Source organism: Oncorhynchus masou, unplaced genomic scaffold (assembly GCF_036934945.1).
Source record: "Oncorhynchus masou masou isolate Uvic2021 unplaced genomic scaffold, UVic_Omas_1.1 unplaced_scaffold_1580, whole genome shotgun sequence".
Taxonomy (NCBI): domain Eukaryota; kingdom Metazoa; phylum Chordata; class Actinopteri; order Salmoniformes; family Salmonidae; genus Oncorhynchus; species Oncorhynchus masou.
In genome coordinates this window covers 63583-83792 of record NW_027005870.1, presented here as the reverse complement: position 1 = coordinate 83792, position 20210 = coordinate 63583, and the positions used below count along the sequence as shown (strand labels likewise).

General features: G+C 44.3%; 1 protein-coding gene across 2 annotated transcripts in view; it reads right to left on the bottom strand.

Annotated features, from left to right (window-relative positions):
• Positions 1 to 11553: 11553 nt before the first annotated feature.
• Positions 11554 to 20210, bottom strand: part of LOC135531398 (calcium uniporter regulatory subunit MCUb, mitochondrial-like) — a 35999-nt gene continuing 27342 nt past the window's right edge. For both annotated transcript variants that reach the window (XM_064959438.1, XM_064959437.1), the window contains 5 exons: positions 15412 to 15566; positions 14490 to 14596; positions 13982 to 14078; positions 13299 to 13415; positions 11554 to 11846 (listed from right to left, as the gene is read on the bottom strand). In XM_064959438.1, coding sequence (XP_064815510.1) covers positions 11769 to 11846; positions 13299 to 13415; positions 13982 to 14078; positions 14490 to 14596; positions 15412 to 15566 — 554 coding nt within the window. In that variant the 3' untranslated portion in view covers positions 11554 to 11768. The remainder of the gene's footprint in view (positions 11847 to 13298; positions 13416 to 13981; positions 14079 to 14489; positions 14597 to 15411; positions 15567 to 20210) is intronic.

Genomic DNA, 20210 nt, shown 5'->3' with positions numbered 1-20210 from the left:
CAGTGTAATGGTCTTTCTGATGGGGTTTGTGTTCACTGTGTTATAGTGGTGTTTCTGATGGGGTTTGTGTTCAGTGTCTAGTGGTGTTTCTGATGGGGTTTGTGTTCAGTGTGTTATAGTGGTGTTTCTGATGGGGTTTGTGTTCAGTGTGTTATAGGTGTTTCTGATGGGGTTTGTGTTCAGTGTGTCATAGTGGTGTTTCTGATGGGGTTTGTGTTCAGTGTGTTATAGTGGTGTTTCTGATGGGGTTTGTGTTCAGTGTGTAAACCCATAGTGGTGTTTCTGATGGGCTTTGTGTTCAGTGTGTTATAGTGGTGTTTCTGATGGGGTTTGTGTTCAGTGTATAATAGTGGTGTTTCTGATGGGGTTTGTGTTCAGTGTGTTATAGTGGTGTTTCTGATGGGGTTTGTGTTCAGTGTTTATAGTGGTGTTTCTGATGGGGTTTGTGTTCATCCAAAACTAGTGGTGTTTCTGATGGGGTTTGTGTTCAGTGTGTTATAGTGGTGTTTCTGATGGGGTTTGTGTTCAGTGTGTTATAGTGGTGTTTCTGATGGGGTTTGTGTTCAGTGTGTTATAGTGGTTTTCTGACTGTCAGATCCAAGAAGTGGTCTGAGACAAGATATCAACTTTACTTCAGATCCAAGAAGCTCTGAGACAAGATATCAATGGGGTTTGTGTTCAGATCCATAGTGGCTTTCTGAGACAAGATATCAACTTTACTGGTGTTTGATCCAGAAGCTGATGAGACAAGATATCAACTTTGTGTTCAGATCCAGTGGCTCTGAGACAAGATATCAAGTGGTGTTTCTGATGGGGTCCAGTGTGTTATAGTGGTCTGAGACAGATAGTGGTGTTTCTGATGGGGTTTGTGTTCAGATCTGATGGGGTTTGTGTTCAGTGTGTTAAGTGGTGTTTCTGAGACAAGATATCAACTTTGTGTTCAGATCCAAGAAGCTCTGATGACAAGATATTAACTTTACTTCAGTTCAGTGTTAAGAAGCTCTGAGACAAGATATCAAGACGGGGTTCTCTGTGTGCTTTACTTGTGTTCAAGAAGCTCTGAGACAAGATATCAACTTTTTCGATGGGGACAAGAAGCTCTGAGACAAGATATCAATGGGGTTTACTTTCAGTTCCAAAGAAGCTCTGAGACAAGACATCAACTTTTTCTTGGGGTTTGTGTTCAGATCCAAGTGGTGTCTGAGACAAGATGTCAACTTTACTTCAGTTGCAAAGATTAGGTCTCTGAGACAAGATATCAACTTTACTTCAGTTCAAAGAAGCTCTGAGACAAGACATCAACTTTGACTTCAGATCCAAGAAGCTGTGAAACAAGACAGAAAACAAGATACTCATATGAACCTCTAACACAGATTTATGTCTCAATTCAATCCTTAGCAGCTTCTCCTTGGAGTTCCTTCTTACAATACTGTACCAGATTCAAGATACTCAACTGAGGCAAGACATTCTAACATTATCTACTCCCAGAGTCTAAACAAGACATTCTACTCTGTCCACAGAATCAAGACACTGAACAAAAACTATTCTGAGACACTAAAAAAAACAAAAGATATTTTACAAGATCAAGATACTGCACTAAGACAAGATACTCCACTACCAATTCACAATCATAGAGGTCCTATTAAATCACTAGGGGGACTGGGGGGTGCTGTGTTATAAACCCTCAAAGTTCCAGAATGGGCTGAAAATGGCAGCCATATTGGTCAGGGAGAAATCCAAACCAGTCCAATAGGTCGTTATCAGTCAAAATTCACAATAAGGTGCAAAGCATTTAATTTGGCAGCTCAGGGGGCAAGGAGAACCTTCAGCTAAAACCATTGACAACTACGTGCCGTTTTCAAAGGATTGTTAAATAAACTATTTTGTTTTAATATCATCACGTCTTGAAGAGCCTCAGACAGGCAACTACATTTATTCATTTCCTATTATTCCACATTGAGCACTATCGTCAGACGTATACAACAATTAACTGTATGCTTTTCATGATCAGTAAACATCAATTGGTCCAAGATTGTATTTTGAAAAAGCGTGAGGGTTGTCAGATCCATTTGGTGTGTAGCAACTTTACTTCAGATAGATAAGCTTAGCAACTGACGTGTCATTTAGCAAGATTCCTCAGAGATGAGGCTTTTGGAAAGAGCTTGTCATCTGAGACAAGTCCTCGTCCTGGTAAAGTTGTCAGTCGGACTTCTGTCAACTTTACTTCAGCTATAGATGGCAAGAAAACAATGTTTGGATATAGCCATCTAGTTTATCCCCTTTACTTCAGTTCAAATCAACTTTACTTCCAAGTTGTGAAACAAGACAGAAAAACAAGATACTCTATGAACCTCTAACTTTATGTCTCATCCAATACTGTATTCATTGAGTCTGACATTCTATCTGTTCAAGACACTGAACAAAAATATTCTGAGACACTAAAAAACAAAAGATATTTTACAAGATCTTGTTAAGACAAGATACTCCACTACCAATTCACAATCCTATTAAATCACTAGAGGGGGGTGCTGTGTTATAAACCCTATTCCAGAATGACTGATCTGTTATTAGCTTCCAAACCAGTCCAATAGTTATCAGTCAAAATTCACAATAAGGTGCTGCATTTAATTTGGCAGCTCAGGGGGCAAGGAGAACCTTCAGCTAAAACCATTGACAACTTGAAAGGATTGTTAAATAAACTATTTTTGTTTTAATTCATCACGTCTTGATTAGCTTGTCTAGCTATCCATTATTCCACATATTGAGTAAACATCAATTGGTCCTTGATCTGTTATTAGCTTGTTAGCTAGCCAAATTAGACTGATCTGTTATTTAGCTTGTTAGCTATCCAAATTGACTGATCTGTTATTAGCTTGTGATGGCAAGAAAACAATTTTGGATATAGCCATCTATCCCCTGAAAGCCAAGCTATCCATTTGACTGATCTGTTGTTATCTTGTTAACTATCCATATTGACTGATCTGTTATTAGCTTGTTAGCTAGCCAAATTGACTGATCTGTTATTAGCTGTTAGCTATCCATATTGACTGATCTGTTATTAGCTTGTTAGCCCAAATGGACTGATCTGTTATTAGCTTGTTAGCTATCCATATTGACTGATCTGTTATTAGCTTGTTAGCTAGCCAAATTGACTGATCTGTTATTAGCTTGTTAGCTAGCCAAATTGACTGATCTGTTATTAGCTTGTTAGCTAGCCAAATTGACTGATCTGTTATTAGCTTGTTAGCTAGCCAAATTGACTGATCTGTTATTAGCTTGTTAGCTAGCCATATTGACTGATCTGTTATTAGCTTGTTAGCTAGCCAAATTGACTGATCTGTTATTAGCTTGTTAGCTAAATTGACTGATCTGTTATTAGCTTGTTAGCTAGCCATATTGACTGATCTGTTATTAGCTTGTTAGCTAGCCATATTAACTGATCTGTTGTTAGCTAGCTAGCCATATTAACTAATCTGCTAGCTAGACAATTTGACTTTGGCCCATCAATCAATGTAGTCTATCATGTCTTGTCAGCCGAAATCGTAATTAAATACTCTTAAAAACAAATGTTGAAAATGGGATAATGTGGTCTATCTTCACTCGTTGGGCCTATATTGGCTGGAGAAGAAAGTACATTACTTCTACTTACCACTATGTTTAGCCAACTGTACCAAGTTCATACCTGTAGCTTTCATAGTGAACATGACCAGCTAACGGTAATGTTACATGGCCCTTCTGCTGTTTGACAGGCAGAGCCCACAAAGGATGAGAAATTAACTTAAACCACTATTGGCCACCACTCATTGTCACTTCACTTTTATATCACTAAAATATCCAATTAATGATGGCCAATATTGAGAGATATCGCAAGACTACCCTACGTATCTAAAATGACATGATCAACTGATGTTTACTGTTATGAAAAACAGGCAGTTACTTCCTGTATATCTCTGATGATAGAACTAAACAGTTACTTCCTGTATATCTCTGATGATAGAACTAAACAGTTACTTCCTGTATAACTCTGATGATAGAGCTAAACAGTTACTTCCTGTATAACTCTGATGATAGAACTAAACAGTTACTTCCTGTATAACTCTGATGATAGAACTAAACAGTTACTTCCTGTATAACTCTGATGATAGAGCTAAACAGTTACTTCCTGTATAACTGATGATAGAACTAAACAGTTACTTCCTGTATATCTCTAATGATAGAGCTAAACAGTTACTTCCTGTATAACTCTGATGATAGAACTAAACAGTTACTTCCTGTATAACTCTGATGATAGAACTAAACAGTTACTTCCTGTATAACTCTGATGATAGAACTAAACAGTTACTTCCTGTATAACTCTGATGATAGAACTAAACAGTTACTTCCTGTATAACTGATGATAGAACTAAACAGTTACTTCCTTTATATCTCTGATGATAGAACTAAACAGTTACTTCCTGTATAACTCTAATGATAGAACTAAACAGTTACTTCCTGTATAACTGATGATAGAACTAAACAGTTACTTCCTGTATAACTCTGATGATAGAGCTAAACAGTTACTTCCTGTATATCTCTGATGATAGAGCTAAACAGTTACTTCCTGTATAACTCTGATGATAGAACTAAACAGTTACTTCCTGTATAACTCTGATGATAGAACTAAACAGTTACTTCCTGTATATCTCTGATGATAGAACTAAACAGTTATTGGAATGATAACAACCTATTGGAAACCAGTCTAATTGGAATGATAACGACCTATTGGAAACCAGTCTAATTGGAATGATAACAACCTATTGAAACCAGTCTAATTGGAATGATAACAACCTATTGGAAACCAGTCTAATTGGAATGATAACAACCTATTGAAACCAGTCTAATTGGAATGATAACGACCTATTGGAAACCAGTCTAATTGGAATAATAACAACCTGTTGGAAACCAGTCTAATTGGAATGATAACAACCTATTGAAACCAGTCTAATTGGAATGATAACAACCTATTGTAGTAAAATGTAGAATTGACAACTATAAAACAATGTCATAATTATAAATACAGTTGATATGAGTTTTAAAACATTAAAATATATGAAAACAGACCATAAATGTTTTCGTTTTCTTGGAAAGCTGTGAGTGCTATTATATGATACAATATCAGTGCATTTGGGACTTAAGCGCTTTCGTCTGATAGGCTTTGATTAGACTGAGGTCAGCCAGTGTATGGCTGTGGATTGGCTCCATTGTTTGAATGGAATGTTGACATATTGGGGTGTCAGGTAGCCTAGAGGTTAGAGCGTTGGACTAGTAACCGAAAGGTTGCAAGATCGAATCCCCGAGCTGACAAGGTACAAAATCTGTCATTCTCCCCCTAAACAAGGCAGTTAACCCAGTGTTCCCCTGAACAAGGCAGTTAACCCAGTGTTCCCCTAAACAAGGCAGTTAACCCCAGTGTTCCCCTGAACAAGGCAGTTAACCCACTGTTCCCTGGTAGGCTGTCATTGTAAATAGGAATTTGTTCTTAACTGACTTGACTAGGTAAATAAAGGTTCAAAATATTGGCATTTAATTTGAGAATTTTATGGAATAATTTCTCTAAAACTGTCTGGTTAACATTCTTCAAATTAATTGTTGTAACAATATCACAGCATGGGCAAACTGGTTGACCAACTCCCTGACCAAAATGGCTGACATTTACCCCACTCTAGTATTCTAAGTTCACAATACTGCACTAGAATCAAGAAGCACTGAGGCAAGATACTCTACTGAACCAAGATACTCCACTGAAGCAAGATAATCTACTGAACCAAGATATTCTACTGAATCAAGATACTCCACTGAGACAAACTACTCTACTGCAGGGGTGTCAAACTTATTCCATGAAAGGCTGGTCTGCTGGTTTTTGTTTTTTTCCTTTCAATTTGTGTCCAGTTAAGACCTAGACAACCAGGTGAGGTGAGTTCCTAACTAATCAATTAAGACCTAGACAACCAGGTGAGGTGAGTTCCTAACTAATCAATTAAGACCTAGACAACCAGGTGAGGGGAGTTCCTTATTAAGACCTAGACAACCAGGTGAGGAGAGGTCCTTACTGAGACCTAGACAACCAGGTGAGGGGAGTTCCTTACTGAGACCTAGACAACCAGGTGAGGGGAGTTCCTAAGTAATCAATTAAGACCTAGACAACCAGGGGAGTTCCTAAATAATCAATTATGACCTCGACAACCAGGTGAGGGGAGTTCCTAACTAATCAATTAAGACCTAGACAACCTGTGGAGTTCCTAACTAATCAATTAGGACCTAGACAACCAGGTGTGGGGATTTCCTAACTAATCAATTAAGACCTAGACAACCAGGTGAGGGGAGTTCCTAACTAATCAATTAAGACCTAGACAACCAGGTGAGGGGAGAACCTTACTAAGACTTAGACAACCAGGTGAGGGGAGTTCCTAACTAATCAATTAAGACCTAGACAACCAGGTGAGGGGAGAACCTTACTAAGACCTAGACAACCAGATGAGAGAAGTTCCTTACTAAGACCTAGACAACCAGGTGAGGAGAGTTCCTAACTAAGACTCAGACAACCAGGTGAGGGGAGTTCCTTACTGAGACCTAGACAACCAGGTGAGGGGAGTTCCTTACTGAGACCCAGACAACCAGGTGAGGGGAGTTCCTTACTGAGACCTAGACAACCAGGTAAGGGGAGTTCCTTACTAAGACCTAGACAACCAGGTGAGGTGAGTTCCTAACTAATCAATTAAGACCTAGACAACCAGGTGAGGGGAGTTCCTTACTGAGACCTAGACAACCAGGTGAGGGGAGTTCCTTACTGAGACAACCAGGTGAGGGGAGTTCCTTATTAAGACCTAGACAACCAGGTGAGGGGAGTTCCTTACTGAGAACAAGACAACCAGGCGAGAGGAGTTCCTTACTGAGACCTAGACAACCAGGTGAGGGGAGTTCCTTACTAAGACCTAGACAACCAGGTGAGGGGAGTTCCTTACTAAGACCTAGACAACCAGGTGAGGTGAGTTCCTAACTAATCAATTAAGACCTAGACAACCAGGAGAGGAGAGTTCCTTATTAAGACCTAGACAACCAGGTGAGGGGAGTTCCTTACTGAGACCCAGACAACCAGGTGAGGGGAGTTCCTTACTGAGACGTAGACAACCAGGTGAGGGGAGTTCCTTACTAAGACCTAGACAACCAGGTGAGGGGAGTTCCTTACTGAGACCCAGACAACCAGGTGAGGGGAGTTCCTTACTGAGACCCAGACAACCAGGTGAGGGGAGTTCCTTACTGAGACCCAGACAACCAGGTGAGGGGAGTTCCTTACTGAGACCCAGACAACCAGGTGAGGGGAGTTCCTTACTGAGACCTAGACAACCAGGTGAGGGGAGTTCCTTACTGAGACCCAGGGTGAGGGGAGTTCCTTACTGAGACCTAGACAACCAGGTGAGGGGAGTTCCTTACTGAGACCTAGACAACCAGGTGAGGGGAGTTCCTGAGACCTAGACAACCAGGTGAGGGGAGTTCCTTACTGAGACCTAGACAACCAGGTGAGGGGAGTTCCTTACTGAGACAACCAGGTGAGGGGAGTTCTAGACAACCAGGTGAGGGTTCCTTAGTTCCTTACTGTGACCTGGACAACCAGGTGAGGGGAGTTCCTTACTGAGACCTAGACAACCAGGTGAGGGGAGTTCCTTACTAAGACCTAGACAACCAGGTGAGGGGAGTTCCTTACTGTGACCTGGACAACCAGGTGAGGGGAGTTCCTTACTGAGACCCAGACAACCAGGTGAGGGGAGTTCCTTACTGAGACCCAGACAACCAGGTGAGGGGAGTTCCTTACTGAGATCTAGACAACCAGGTGAGGGGAGTTCCTTACTGAGACCCAGACAACCAGGTGAGGGGAGTTCCTTACTGAGACCCAGACAACCAGGTGAGGGAGTTCCTTACTGAGACCCAGACAACCAGGTGAGGGGAGTTCCTTACTTACTCCTTACTGAGACCCAGACAACCAGGTGAGGGGAGTTCCTTACTGAGATCTAGACAACCAGGTGAGGGGAGTTCCTTACTGAGACCCAGACAACCAGGTGAGGGGAGTTCCTTATTACTGAGACCTTGACAAGCAGGTGAGAGGAGTTCCTAACTAATCAATTAAAACCTAGACAAGCAGAATCAAGATTCCAATCAAGGTGAGATGGAACCTAGATGTTCCTGAACCTAGATGCTCTCCTGAACCTAGACCTCAACCAAGACAACCAGATGCTGAACCAAGATGCTCTCCTGAACCAAGATGCTCTCCTGAACCAAGATGCTCTCCTGAACCAAGATGCTCTCCTGAACCAAGATACTCTCCTGAACCTAGATGCTCTACTGAATCAAGATGCTCTCTTGAATCAAGATACTCTACAGAACCAAGAAACTCTCCTGAACCAAGATGCTCTACTGAACCAAGAAACTACTGAATCAAGATGCTCTCCTGAATCAAGATGCTCTACTGAATCAAGATACTCTACTGAATCAAGATACTCTACTGAACCAAGATACTCTACTGAACCAAGATACTCTAATGAACCAAGATACTCTAATGAACCAAGATACTCTACTGAACCAATATGCTCAACTGAATCTAGATGCTCTCCTGAACCTAGATGCAATCCTGAACCAAGATGCCCTACTGAACCAAGATACTCTCCTGAACCAAGATACTCTCCTGAATCAAGATACTCTCCTGAATCAAGATGCTCTATTGAATCAAGATACTCTCCTGAACCAAGATACTCTCCTGAACCAAGATACTCTCCTGAACCAAGATGCTCTACTGAATCAAGATACTCTACTGAACCAAAAAACTACTGAATCAAGATGCTCTCCTGAATCAAGATACTCTACTGAACCAAGAAACTACTGAATCAAGATACTCTCCTGAATCAAGTTGCTCTACTGAATCAAGATGCTCTACTGAATCAAGATGCTCTCCTGAATCAAGATGCTCTCCTGAATCAAGATGCTCTCCTGAATCAAGATGCTCTACTGAATCAAGATGCTCTACTGAATCAAGATGCTCTCCTGAATCAAGATGCTCTCCTGAATCAAGATGCTCTCCTGAATCAAGATGCTCTCCTGAATCAAGATGCTCTCCTGAATCAAGATGCTCTCCTGAATCAAGATGCTCTCCTGAATCAAGATGCTCTACTGAATCAAGATGCTCTACTGAATCAAGATGCTCTACTGAATCAAGATACTCTCCTGAATCAAGATGCTCTCCTGAATCAAGATGCTCTACTGAATCAAGATGCTCTACTGAATCAAGATGCTCTCCTGAATCAAGATACTCTCCTGAATCAAGATACTCTCCTGAATCAAGATACTCTACTGAACCAAGATACTCTACTGAACCAAGATACTCTACTGAACCAAGATAGTCTACTGAACCAAGATACTCTACTGAACCAAGATACTCTACTGAACCAAGAGACTCTACTACAGATTGACAATACTATACCAGATTCCATATACACTGAACCTAATGTACAGTAACTCCACCACCACTACAGCTTTCAGAAATTATTCACTTAAACATTTTGTTCAGATATTTCTTCAAATACATAAATGAAAAGCTGAAATGTCTTGAGTCAATATGTTTTCAAGCCCTTTGTTATGGTAAGGAGCCTAACTATGTTCAGTAGTAAAAATGTACTTAACAAGTCACATAATAAGTTGCATGGACTCTGTGTGCAATAATGGTTAACATGATGTTATTAATGACTTCCTCATCTCTGTACCCCACACATACAATTATCTGTAAGGTCCCTCAGTAGAGCAGGGAATTTCAAACACAACCACAAAGACCAGGGAGGTTTTCCAATGCCTCACAAAGAAGGGGCCCTATTGGTTGATGGGTAAAAAATAAAAAGCAGACATTAAATATCCCTTTGAGCATGGTGAAGTTATTAATTACACTTTGGATGTTGTATCAATACACTCAGTCACTACAAAGATACAGGCGTCCTTCCTAACTCAGTTGCCGGAGAGGAAGGAAACTGCTCAGGGATTTCACCATGAGGCCAATGATGACTTTAAAACAGTCACAGAGTTTAATGGCTGTGATGGGAGAGAACTGAGGATGGATCAACAACATTGTAGTTACTCCACAATACGAACCTAAATGACAGAGTGAAAAGAAGGAAGTCTGTACAGAATAAAAAATATTCCAAAACATTCATCCTGTTTGCAACAAGACTGTAAATACGGCAATAAATGTGATAAAGAAATTAACGTTTTGTCCTGAATACAAAGTGTCATGATTGGGGCAAATCCAACACGTCACTGAGTAAAACTCTTTCTATTTCCAAGCATGGCGGTGGCTGCATCAGGTTGTGGGTATGCTTGTCATCAGCAAGGACTAGGGAGTTTTTCAAGATAAAAAATAAATGGAATTGAGCTAAGGACAGGAAAAAACCTGGTTCAGTCTGCTTTCCACCAGACACTGGGAGATGAATTCACCTTTCAGCAGGATAGTAACCTAAAACACAAGGCCAAATCTTCACTGCAGTTTTGACTTAAATCATCTTGAAAATATATGTCAAGACTTGAAAATGGCTGTCTAGCAATGATCAACAACCAACATTCCAGGTGTGCAAAGCTCTTAGAGACATTCCCAGAAAGACTCACAGCTCTTAGAGACTGACCCAGAAAGACTCACAGCTCTTAGATACTGACCCAGAAAGACTCACAGCTCTTAGAGACTGACCCAGAAAGACTCACAGCTCTTAGAGACTGACCCAGAAAGACTCACAGCTCTTAGAGACTGACCCAGAAAGACTCACAGCTCTTAGAGACTGACCCAGAAAGACTCACAGCTGTAATCACTGTCAAAGGTGATCCTAACATGTATTGACTCAGCTGTGTTGAATACGTAAATTAGATACTTCTGTATTTCATTCAAGGGGTATAAAAACACGTTTTCATTTTGTCATTATTAGATGGGTGAGAAAAGAAAGATATTATAATTATATTGAATCCATTTTGAATTGAGGCTCTAACACAACAAAATGTAGAATAGGTCAAGGGGTTTGACTGCTTTCTGAAGACACTGACTGAACCACGAGACAAAGATACTACACAGAACCCAGATACTCTACTTCAGAACAAAGATACTACACAGAACCCAGATACTCTACTTCAAAACAAAGATACTACACAGAACCCAAATACTCTACTTCAAAACAAAGATACTACACAGAACCCAAATACTCTACTTCAAAACAAAGATACTACACAGAACCCAGATACTCTACTTCAAAACAAAGATGATGCACAGAAACCAGATCCCATAGACCACACCTGGGCAGGAAGTGAATATCAATGGTTTTTTTGAGAAGAGTTAGTTTCAGTGTTCCCAACAGACAGAGACCCCGAGACCAGACATTAAAACAAATATTTGAAACACTGAGCGTTTGTTTTAGCCTGCCCGAAGTGCCAAATGGGTGGGGTTTAAGGTTTTGGGACTATTCAATTGGTCCATTAATCCAGACAAGCTCAATCAAGCACAGATAAAAATGATGAATTTATTTCATATAGTAAATCTCTGAAATGATATTCTTTGAACCCAGGCGTATGACATATCCCTCTGAGTCCACGTGAGATGTAGAGCTGGTGTTACGCGGAACAAATTAAGGTGCTACAATATTGCACCTTTTGTAGTGTGTAGTGTGTGTATAATGTGTGTGGTGATTAGTTGCTGGGCTGAATGTGTGTAGTGTTTAGTTGCTGGGCTGAATGGGGTCCACTGGTAGCTGTAGTTGAATAGGTTTCCTCAGGCGTTTCAGATCACTCTCCACCTACACACACACACACACACACACACACACACACACACACACACACACACACACACACACACACACACACACACACACACACACACACACACACACACACACACACACACACACACACACACACACACACACACACACACACACACACACACACACACACACACACACACACACACACCATTAGTACTTGGTACAGAGGGAGCTGTAAGAATGTCTGTCCTCACTATAGCCTGGTAGTGTGTCTGTGTCCTCACTATAGCCTGGTAGTGTGTCTGTCTGTGTCCTCACTATAGCCTGGTAGTGTGTCTGTGTCCTCACTATAGCCTGGCAGTGTGTCTGTGTCCTCACTATAGCCTGGTAGTGTGTCTGTTTGTGTCCTCACTATAGCCTGGTAGTGTGTGTGTCTGTGTCCTCACTATAGCCTGGTAGTGAGTCTGTGTTCTCACTATAGCCTGGTAGTGTGTCTGTCTGTGTCCTCACTATAGCCTGGTAGTGAGTCTGTGTCCTCACTATAGCCTGGTAGTGTGTCTGTGTCCTCACTATAGCCTGGTAGTGTGTCTGTGTCCTCACTATAGCCTGGTAGTGTGTCTGTGTCCTCACCCTAGCCTGGTAGTGTGTATGTGTGTGTCCTCACTATAGCCTGGTAGTGTGTGTGTCTGTGTCCTCACTATAGCCTGGTAGTGTGTCTGTGTCCTCACTATAGCCTGGTAGTGTGTCTATCTGTGTCGTCACTATAGCCTGGTAGTGAGTCTGTGTCCTCACCTTAGCCTGGTAGTGTGTCTGTCTGTGTCCTCACTATAGCCTGGTAGTGTGTCTGTCTGTGTCCTCACTATAGCCTGGTAGTGTGTCTGTCTGTGTCCTCACTATAGCCTGGTAGTGTGTCTGTCTGTGTCCTCACTATAGCCTGGTAGTGTGTATGTGTGTGTCCTCACTATAGCCTGGTAGTGAGTCTGTGTCCTCACTATAGCCTGGTAGTGTGTATGTGTGTGTCCTCACTATAGCCTGGTAGTCTGTCTGTGTCCTCACTATAGCCTGGTAGTGTGTATCCTCACTATAGCCTGGTAGTGTGTGTGTCTGTGTCCTCACTATAGCCTGGTAGTGTGTCTGTCTGTGTCCTCACTATAGCCTGGTAGTGTGTCTGTGTCCTCACTATAGCCTGGTAGTGTGTATGTGTCCTCACTAAAGCCTGGTAGTGTGTGTGTCTGTGTCCTCACTATAGCCTGGTAGTGTGTATGTGTCCTCACTATAGCCTGGTAGTGTGTCTGTGTCCTCACTATAGCCTGGCAGTGTGTCTGTGTCCTCACTATAGCCTGGTAGTGTGTCTGTCTGTGTCCTCACTATAGCCTAGTAGTGTGTCTGTGTCCTCACCCTAGCCTGGTAGTGTGTCTGTGTCCTCACTATAGCCTGGCAGTGTGCCTGTGTCCTCACTATAGCCTGGTAGTTTGTCCTCACCGTAGCCAGTTGGTCTCGTAGTGCGTTGTATCTGTGTGTGTCAAAGTGTTCCATTGCTGCTCTCTTGTGGAAGAAGTGGAGAAACTGACGGTCCTTAGCATCCGGATAGAGCAACTCCTACACACACACACCGTTAACACACACACACACCGTTAACACACACACACACACACACACACACCGTTAACACACACACCGTTAACACACACACACACACACACCGTTAACACACACACACACCGTTAACACACACACACACACACCGTTAACACACACACACCGTTAACACACACACACCGTTAACACACACACACACACACACCAGAACAAACACATAGGAAAACAGACACGAACACACACTCTTAAGACTCAACTTTTACAAGAGGAGAAGACACACGCAACAGATCACACACACTGTCTGTCTGTCTGTCTGTCTGGCTGGCTGGCTGTCTGTCTGGCTGTCTGGCTGTCTGTCTGGCTGTCTGTCTGGCTGTCTGTCTGGCTGGCTGTCTGGCTGGCTGTCTGGCTGTCTGTCTGGCTGGCTGGCTGTCTGGCTGTCTGGCTGGCTGTCTGGCTGGCTGTCTGGCTGGCTGTCTGGCTGGCTGGCTGTCTGGCTGTCTGTCTGACTGTCTGGCTTGCTGTCTGGCTGGCTGTCTGGCTGTCTGTCTGGCTGTCTGTCTTGCCTGTTTAGTGAGTATGTAGTAGCCCAGGAAGCCCATGCTGGTAGCGTAGGTGATGAAGTAGGTGACTGGTTCCATCACGTCCCAGGCAAACACAAACCTGGATGGGACGGACGGGACGGCACAGGTTAATGTTTGGGTGTGTCTGTAATCCCTGTGTGTGTCTGTAATCCCTGTGTTTGTCTGTAATCCCTGTGTGTGTCTGTAATCCCTGTGTTTGTCTGTAATCCCTGTGTGTGTCTAATCCCCGTGTGTGTCTGTAATCCCTGTGTTTGTCTGTAATCCCTGTGTTTGTCTGTAATCCCTGTGTGTGTCTGTAATCCCTGTGTGTGTCTGTAATCCCTGTGTTTGTCTGTAATCCCCGTGTGTGTCTGTAATCCCTGTGTTTGTCTGTAATCCCTGTGTTTGTCTGTAATCCCTGTGTTTGTCTGTAATCCCTGTGTGTGTCTGTAATCCCTGGGTGTGTCTGTAATCCCTGTGTTTGTCTGTAATCCCTGTGTTTGTGTCTCACCAAGTCAGGTATCCCAGAAAGCTTCCCTGTAGAGAGAGAAAGGCAAGCACCGCCCACTCTACACGCATCGACTGAGACTCCGCCCTCACAGCCACTTGGGCCCGCACCTATACACACACACACAGAAAGACACACACAAACAGACAGAAAGACACACACACAGACAGATACACACACACACAGACAGATAGACACACACACAGACACACACACAGACAGAAAGACACACACACACACAGACAGATAGACACACACAGACACACACACACAGACACACAGACACACACACACAGAAAGACACACACAGACAGAAAGACACACATACACATAGAAAGACACACACAGACACACACACACACACACACACACACAGACAGAAAGACACACACACACACACAGACAGACACACACACAGACAGAAAGACACACACACACAGACAGAAAGACACACACACACAGAAAGTCACACACACACACAGAAAGACACACACACACACAGAAAGACACACACACACAGAAAGACACACACACACAGAAAGACACAGACACACACACACAGAAAGACACACACACACACAGAAAGACACACACACAGATAGACACACACACAGACGTACATTACCTAACGTGTTATTAAGCCCATAGACAACAATGGTGTCTGTTTCTACGAGTTTCTATGTCCGTCTGTCTGTCTGTCCGTCTGTCTACCTCCTCCAGAGGTCCCAGCTCCTGCTTCAGTGTATCCAGTCTGTCTGTCCGTCTGTCTACAGTACCTCCTCCAGAGGTCCCAGCTCCTGCTTCAGTGTATCCAGTCTGTCTGTCTGTCTGTCTGTCTGTCTGTCTGTCTGTCTGTCTGTCTGTCTGTCTGTCTGTCTGTCTGTCTGTCTGTCTGTCTGTCTGTCTGTCTGTCTGTCTACAGTACCTCCTCCAGAGGTCCCAGCTCCTGCTTCAGTGTATCCAGTCTGCGGAGAAGCTGAATCTGTCTCAGTAGCTGGTGTTCTGGCAGGTTGAGAGCGGACTGGAGCATGTGGACTACTGTCTTCATGTCATCTATACTGGTGGAATGTTCTGGAGACTCTGATAGGGGGAGGAGAGAGGAGAGATGAGCAGAGAGAGGAGCGGAGGAGAGAGGAAGAGAGGGAGCGAGGAGAGAGGAGCAGAGGGTTGAGAAGGAGGAGCAGAGGAGCAGTGGGAGGGAGGAGAGAGGAGGAGAGGGGAGCAGAGGGAGGAGAGGGGAGCAGAGGGAGGAGCAGAGGAGCAGTGGTAGGGAGGAGAGAGGAGCAGTGGGAGGGAGGAGCAGAGAGGGAGGAGAGAGGAGCAGTGGGAGGGAGGAGCAGAGAGGGAGGAGAGAGGAGCAGTGGGAGGGAGGAGAGAGGAGGAGAGGGGAGCAGAGGAAGGAGAGGGGAGCAGAGGGAGGAGCAGAGGAGCAGTGGGAGGGAGGAGCAGAGAGGGAGGAGAGAGGAGCAGAAAGAAAGGATCTTTGAACACAACAGTGTGATGAGCTCCTGCTGTTTGAACAATTAATAAAAGGTTTTTGAATTATTTAATTAAAGATATTGTCATAATGCTAATTTCATCAATGAGCCAATGATTGACAAGGAGCAAGGAGGAACGAACCCCCAAAACACTCACCAGAAAACAGAACCAGTTCTGGCAAAAATCGGTGTTATGTTTCACTGTTGCTGTTAGCAACAAACGGCAATCTATCCACTGTTATAACCCCAAACTACAGCAGTCTATCCACTGTTATAACCCCAAACTACAGCAGTCTGTCCCTGTTAACCCCAAACTACAGCAGTCTGTCCCTGTTATAACCCCAAACTACAGCAGTCTGTCCCTGTTAACCCCAAACTACAGCAGTCTGTCCCTGTTAACCCCAAACTACAGCAGTCTGTCCCTGTTAACCCCAAACTACAGCAGTCTGTCCCTGTTATAACCCCAAACTACAGCAGTCTGTCCCTGTTAACCCCAAACTACAGCAGTCTGTCCCTGTTAACCCCAAACTACAGCAGTCTGTCCCTGTTAACCCCAAACTACAGCAGTCTGTCCCTGTTAACCCCAAACTACAGCAGTCTGTCCCTGTTAACCCCAAACTACAGCAGTCTGTCCCTGTTAACCCCAAACTACAGCAGCCTGTCCCTGTTAACCCCAAACTACAGCAGTCTGTCCCTGTTAACCCCAAACTACAGCAGTCTGTCCCTGTTATAACCCCAAACTACAGCAGTCTGTCCCTGTTATAACCCCAAACTACAGCAGTCTGTCCCTGTTAACCCCAAACTACAGCAGTCTGTCCACTGTTATAACCCCAAACTACAGCAGTCTGTCCCTGTTAACCCCAAACTACAGCAGTCTGTCCCTGTTAACCCCAAACTACAGCAGCCTGTCCCTGTTAACCCCAAACTACAGCAGTCTGTCCCTGTTAACCCCAAACTACAGCAGTCTGTCCACTGTTATAACCCCAAACTACAGCAGTCTGTCCCTGTTAACCCCAAACTACAGCAGTCTGTCCACTGTTATAACCCCAAACTACAGCAGTCTATCCACTGTTATAACCCCAAACTACAGCAGTCTGTCCCTGTTAACCCCAAACTACAGCAGTCTGTCCCTGTTAACCCCAAACTACAGCAGTCTGTCCCTGTTAACCCCAAACTACAGCAGTCTGTCCCTGTTAACCCCAAACTACAGCAGTCTGTCCCTGTTATAACCCCAAACTACAGCAGTCTGTCCCTGTTAACCCCAAACTACAGCAGTCTGTCCCTGTTAACCCCAAACTACAGCAGTCTGTCCCTGTTAACCCCAAACTACAGCAGTCTGTCCCTGTTAACCCCAAACTACAGCAGTCTGTCCCTGTTATAACCCCAAACTACAGCAGTCTGTCCCTGTTATAACCCCAAACTACAGCAGTCTGTCCCTGTTAACCCCAAACTACAGCAGTCTGTCCCTGTTAACCCCAAACTACAGCAGTCTGTCCCTGTTAACCCCAAACTACAGCAGTCTGTCCCTGTTAACCCCAAACTACAGCAGTCTGTCCCTGTTATAACCCCAAACTACAGCAGTCTGTCCCTGTTAACCTCAAACTACAGCAGTCTGTCCACTGTTAACCCCAAACTACAGCAGTCTGTCCCTGTTAACCCCAAACTACAGCAGTCTGTCCCTGTTATAACCCCAAACTACAGCAGTCTGTCCCTGTTAACCCCAAACTACAGCAGTCTGTCCCTGTTATAACCCCAAACTACAGCAGTCTGTCCCTGTTAACCCCAAACTACAGCAGTCTGTCCCTGTTAACCCCAAACTACAGCAGTCTGTCCCTGTTAACCCCAAACTACAGCAGTCTGTCCCTGTTATAACCCCAAACTACAGCAGCCTGTCCCTGTTAACCCCAAACTACAGCAGTCTGTCCCTGTTAACCCCAAACTACAGCAGTCTGTCCCTGTTAACCCCAAACTACAGCAGTCTGTCCCTGTTAACCCCAAACTACAGCAGTCTGTCCCTGTTAACCCCAAACTACAGCAGTCTGTCCCTGTTAACCCCAAACTACAGCAGTCTGTCCCTGTTAACCCCAAACTACAGCAGTCTGTCCCTGTTAACCCCAAACTACAGCAGTCTGTCCCTGTTAACCCCAAACTACAGCAGTCTGTCCCTGTTATAACCCCAAACTAAAGCAGTCTGTCCCTGTTATAACCCCAAACTACAGCAGTCTGTCCCTGTTAACCCCAAACTACAGCAGTCTGTCCCCGTTAACCCCAAACTACAGCAGTCTGTCCCTGTTAACCCCAAACTACAGTCTGTCCCTGTTAACCCCAAACTACAGCAGTCTGTCCCCGTTAACCCCAAACTACAGCAGTCTGTCCCCGTTAACCCCAAACTACAGCAGTCTGTCCCCGTTAACCCCAAACTACAGCAGTCTGTCCCTGTTAACCCCAAACTACAGCAGTCTGTCCCTGTTAACCCCAAACTACAGCAGTCTGTCCCTGTTAACCCCAAACTACAGCAGTCTGTCCCTGTTAACCCCAAACTACAGCAGTCTGTCCACTGTTAACCCCAAACTACAGCAGTCTGTCCCTGTTAACCCCAAACTACAGCAGTCTGTCCCTGTTAACCCCAACCTACAGCAGTCTGTCCCTGTTATAACCCCAAACTACAGCAGTCTGTCCCTGTTAACCCCAAACTACAGCAGTCTGTCCTTGTTAACCTCAAACTACAGCAGTCTGTCCCTGTTAACCCCAAACTACAGCAGTCTGTCCCTGTTAACCCAAAACTACAGCAGTCTGTCCCTGTTAACCCCAAACTACAGCAGTCTGTCCCTGTTAACCCCAAACTACAGCAGTCTGTCCCTGTTAACCCCAAACTACAGCAGTCTGTCCCTGTTATAACCCCAAACTACAGCAGTCTGTCCCTGTTATAACCCCAAACTACAGCAGTCTGTCCCTGTTAACCCCAAACTACAGCAGTCTGTCCCTGTTAACCCCAAACTACAGCAGTCTGTCCCTGTTAACCCCAAACTACAGCAGTCTGTCCCTGTTATAACCCCAAACTACAGCAGTCTGTCCCTGTTAACCCCAAACTACAGCAGTCTGTCCCTGTTAACCCCAAACTACAGCAGTCTGTCCCTGTTAACCCCAAACTACAGCAGTCTGTCCCTGTTAACCCCAAACTACACCAGTCTGTCCCTGTTAACCCCAAACTACAGCAGTCTGTCCCTGTTAACCCCAAACTACAGCAGTCTGTCCCTGTTAACCCCAAACTACAGCAGTCTGTCCCTGTTAACCCCAAACTACAGCAGTCTGTCCCTGTTAACCCCAAACTACAGCAGTCTGTCCCTGTTAACCCCAAACTACAGCAGTCTGTCCCTGTTAACCCCAAACTACAGCAGTCTGTCCCTGTTAACCCCAAACTACAGCAGTCTGTCCCTGTTATAACCCCAAACTACAGCAGTCTGTCCCTGTTAACCCCAAACTACAGCAGTCTGTCCCTGTTAACCCCAAACTACAGCAGTCTGTCCCTGTTAACCCCAAACTACAGCAGTCTGTCCCTGTTAACCCCAAACTACAGCAGTCTGTCCCTGTTAACCCCAAACTACAGCAGTCTGTCCCTGTTAACCCCAAACTACAGCAGTCTGTCCCTGTTATAACCCCAAACTACAGCAGTCTGTCCCTGTTAACCCCAAACTACAGCAGTCTGTCCCTGTTAACCCCAAACTACAGCAGTCTGTCCCTGTTAACCCCAAACTACAGCAGTCAGTCCCTGTTAACCCCAAACTACAGCAGTCTGTCCCCGTTAACCCCAAACTACAGCAGTCTGTCCCTGTTATAACCCCAAACTACAGCAGTCTGTCCCTGTTAACCCAAACTACAGCAGTCTGTCCCTGTTAACCCCAAACTACAGCAGTCTGTCCCTGTTAACCCCAAACTACAGCAGTCTGTCCCTGTTAACCCCAAACTACAGCAGTCTGTCCCTGTTAACCCCAAACTACAGCAGTCTGTCCCTGTTAACCCCAAACTACAGCAGTCTGTCCCTGTTAACCCCAAACTACAGCAGTCTGTCCCTGTTAACCCCAAACTACAGCAGTCTGTCCCTGTTAACCCCAAACTACAGCAGTCTGTCCCTGTTAACCCCAAACTACAGCAGTCTGTCCCTGTTATAACCCCAAACTACAGCAGTCTGTCCCTGTTATAACCCCAAACTACAGCAGTCTGTCCCTGTTAACCCCAAACTACAGCA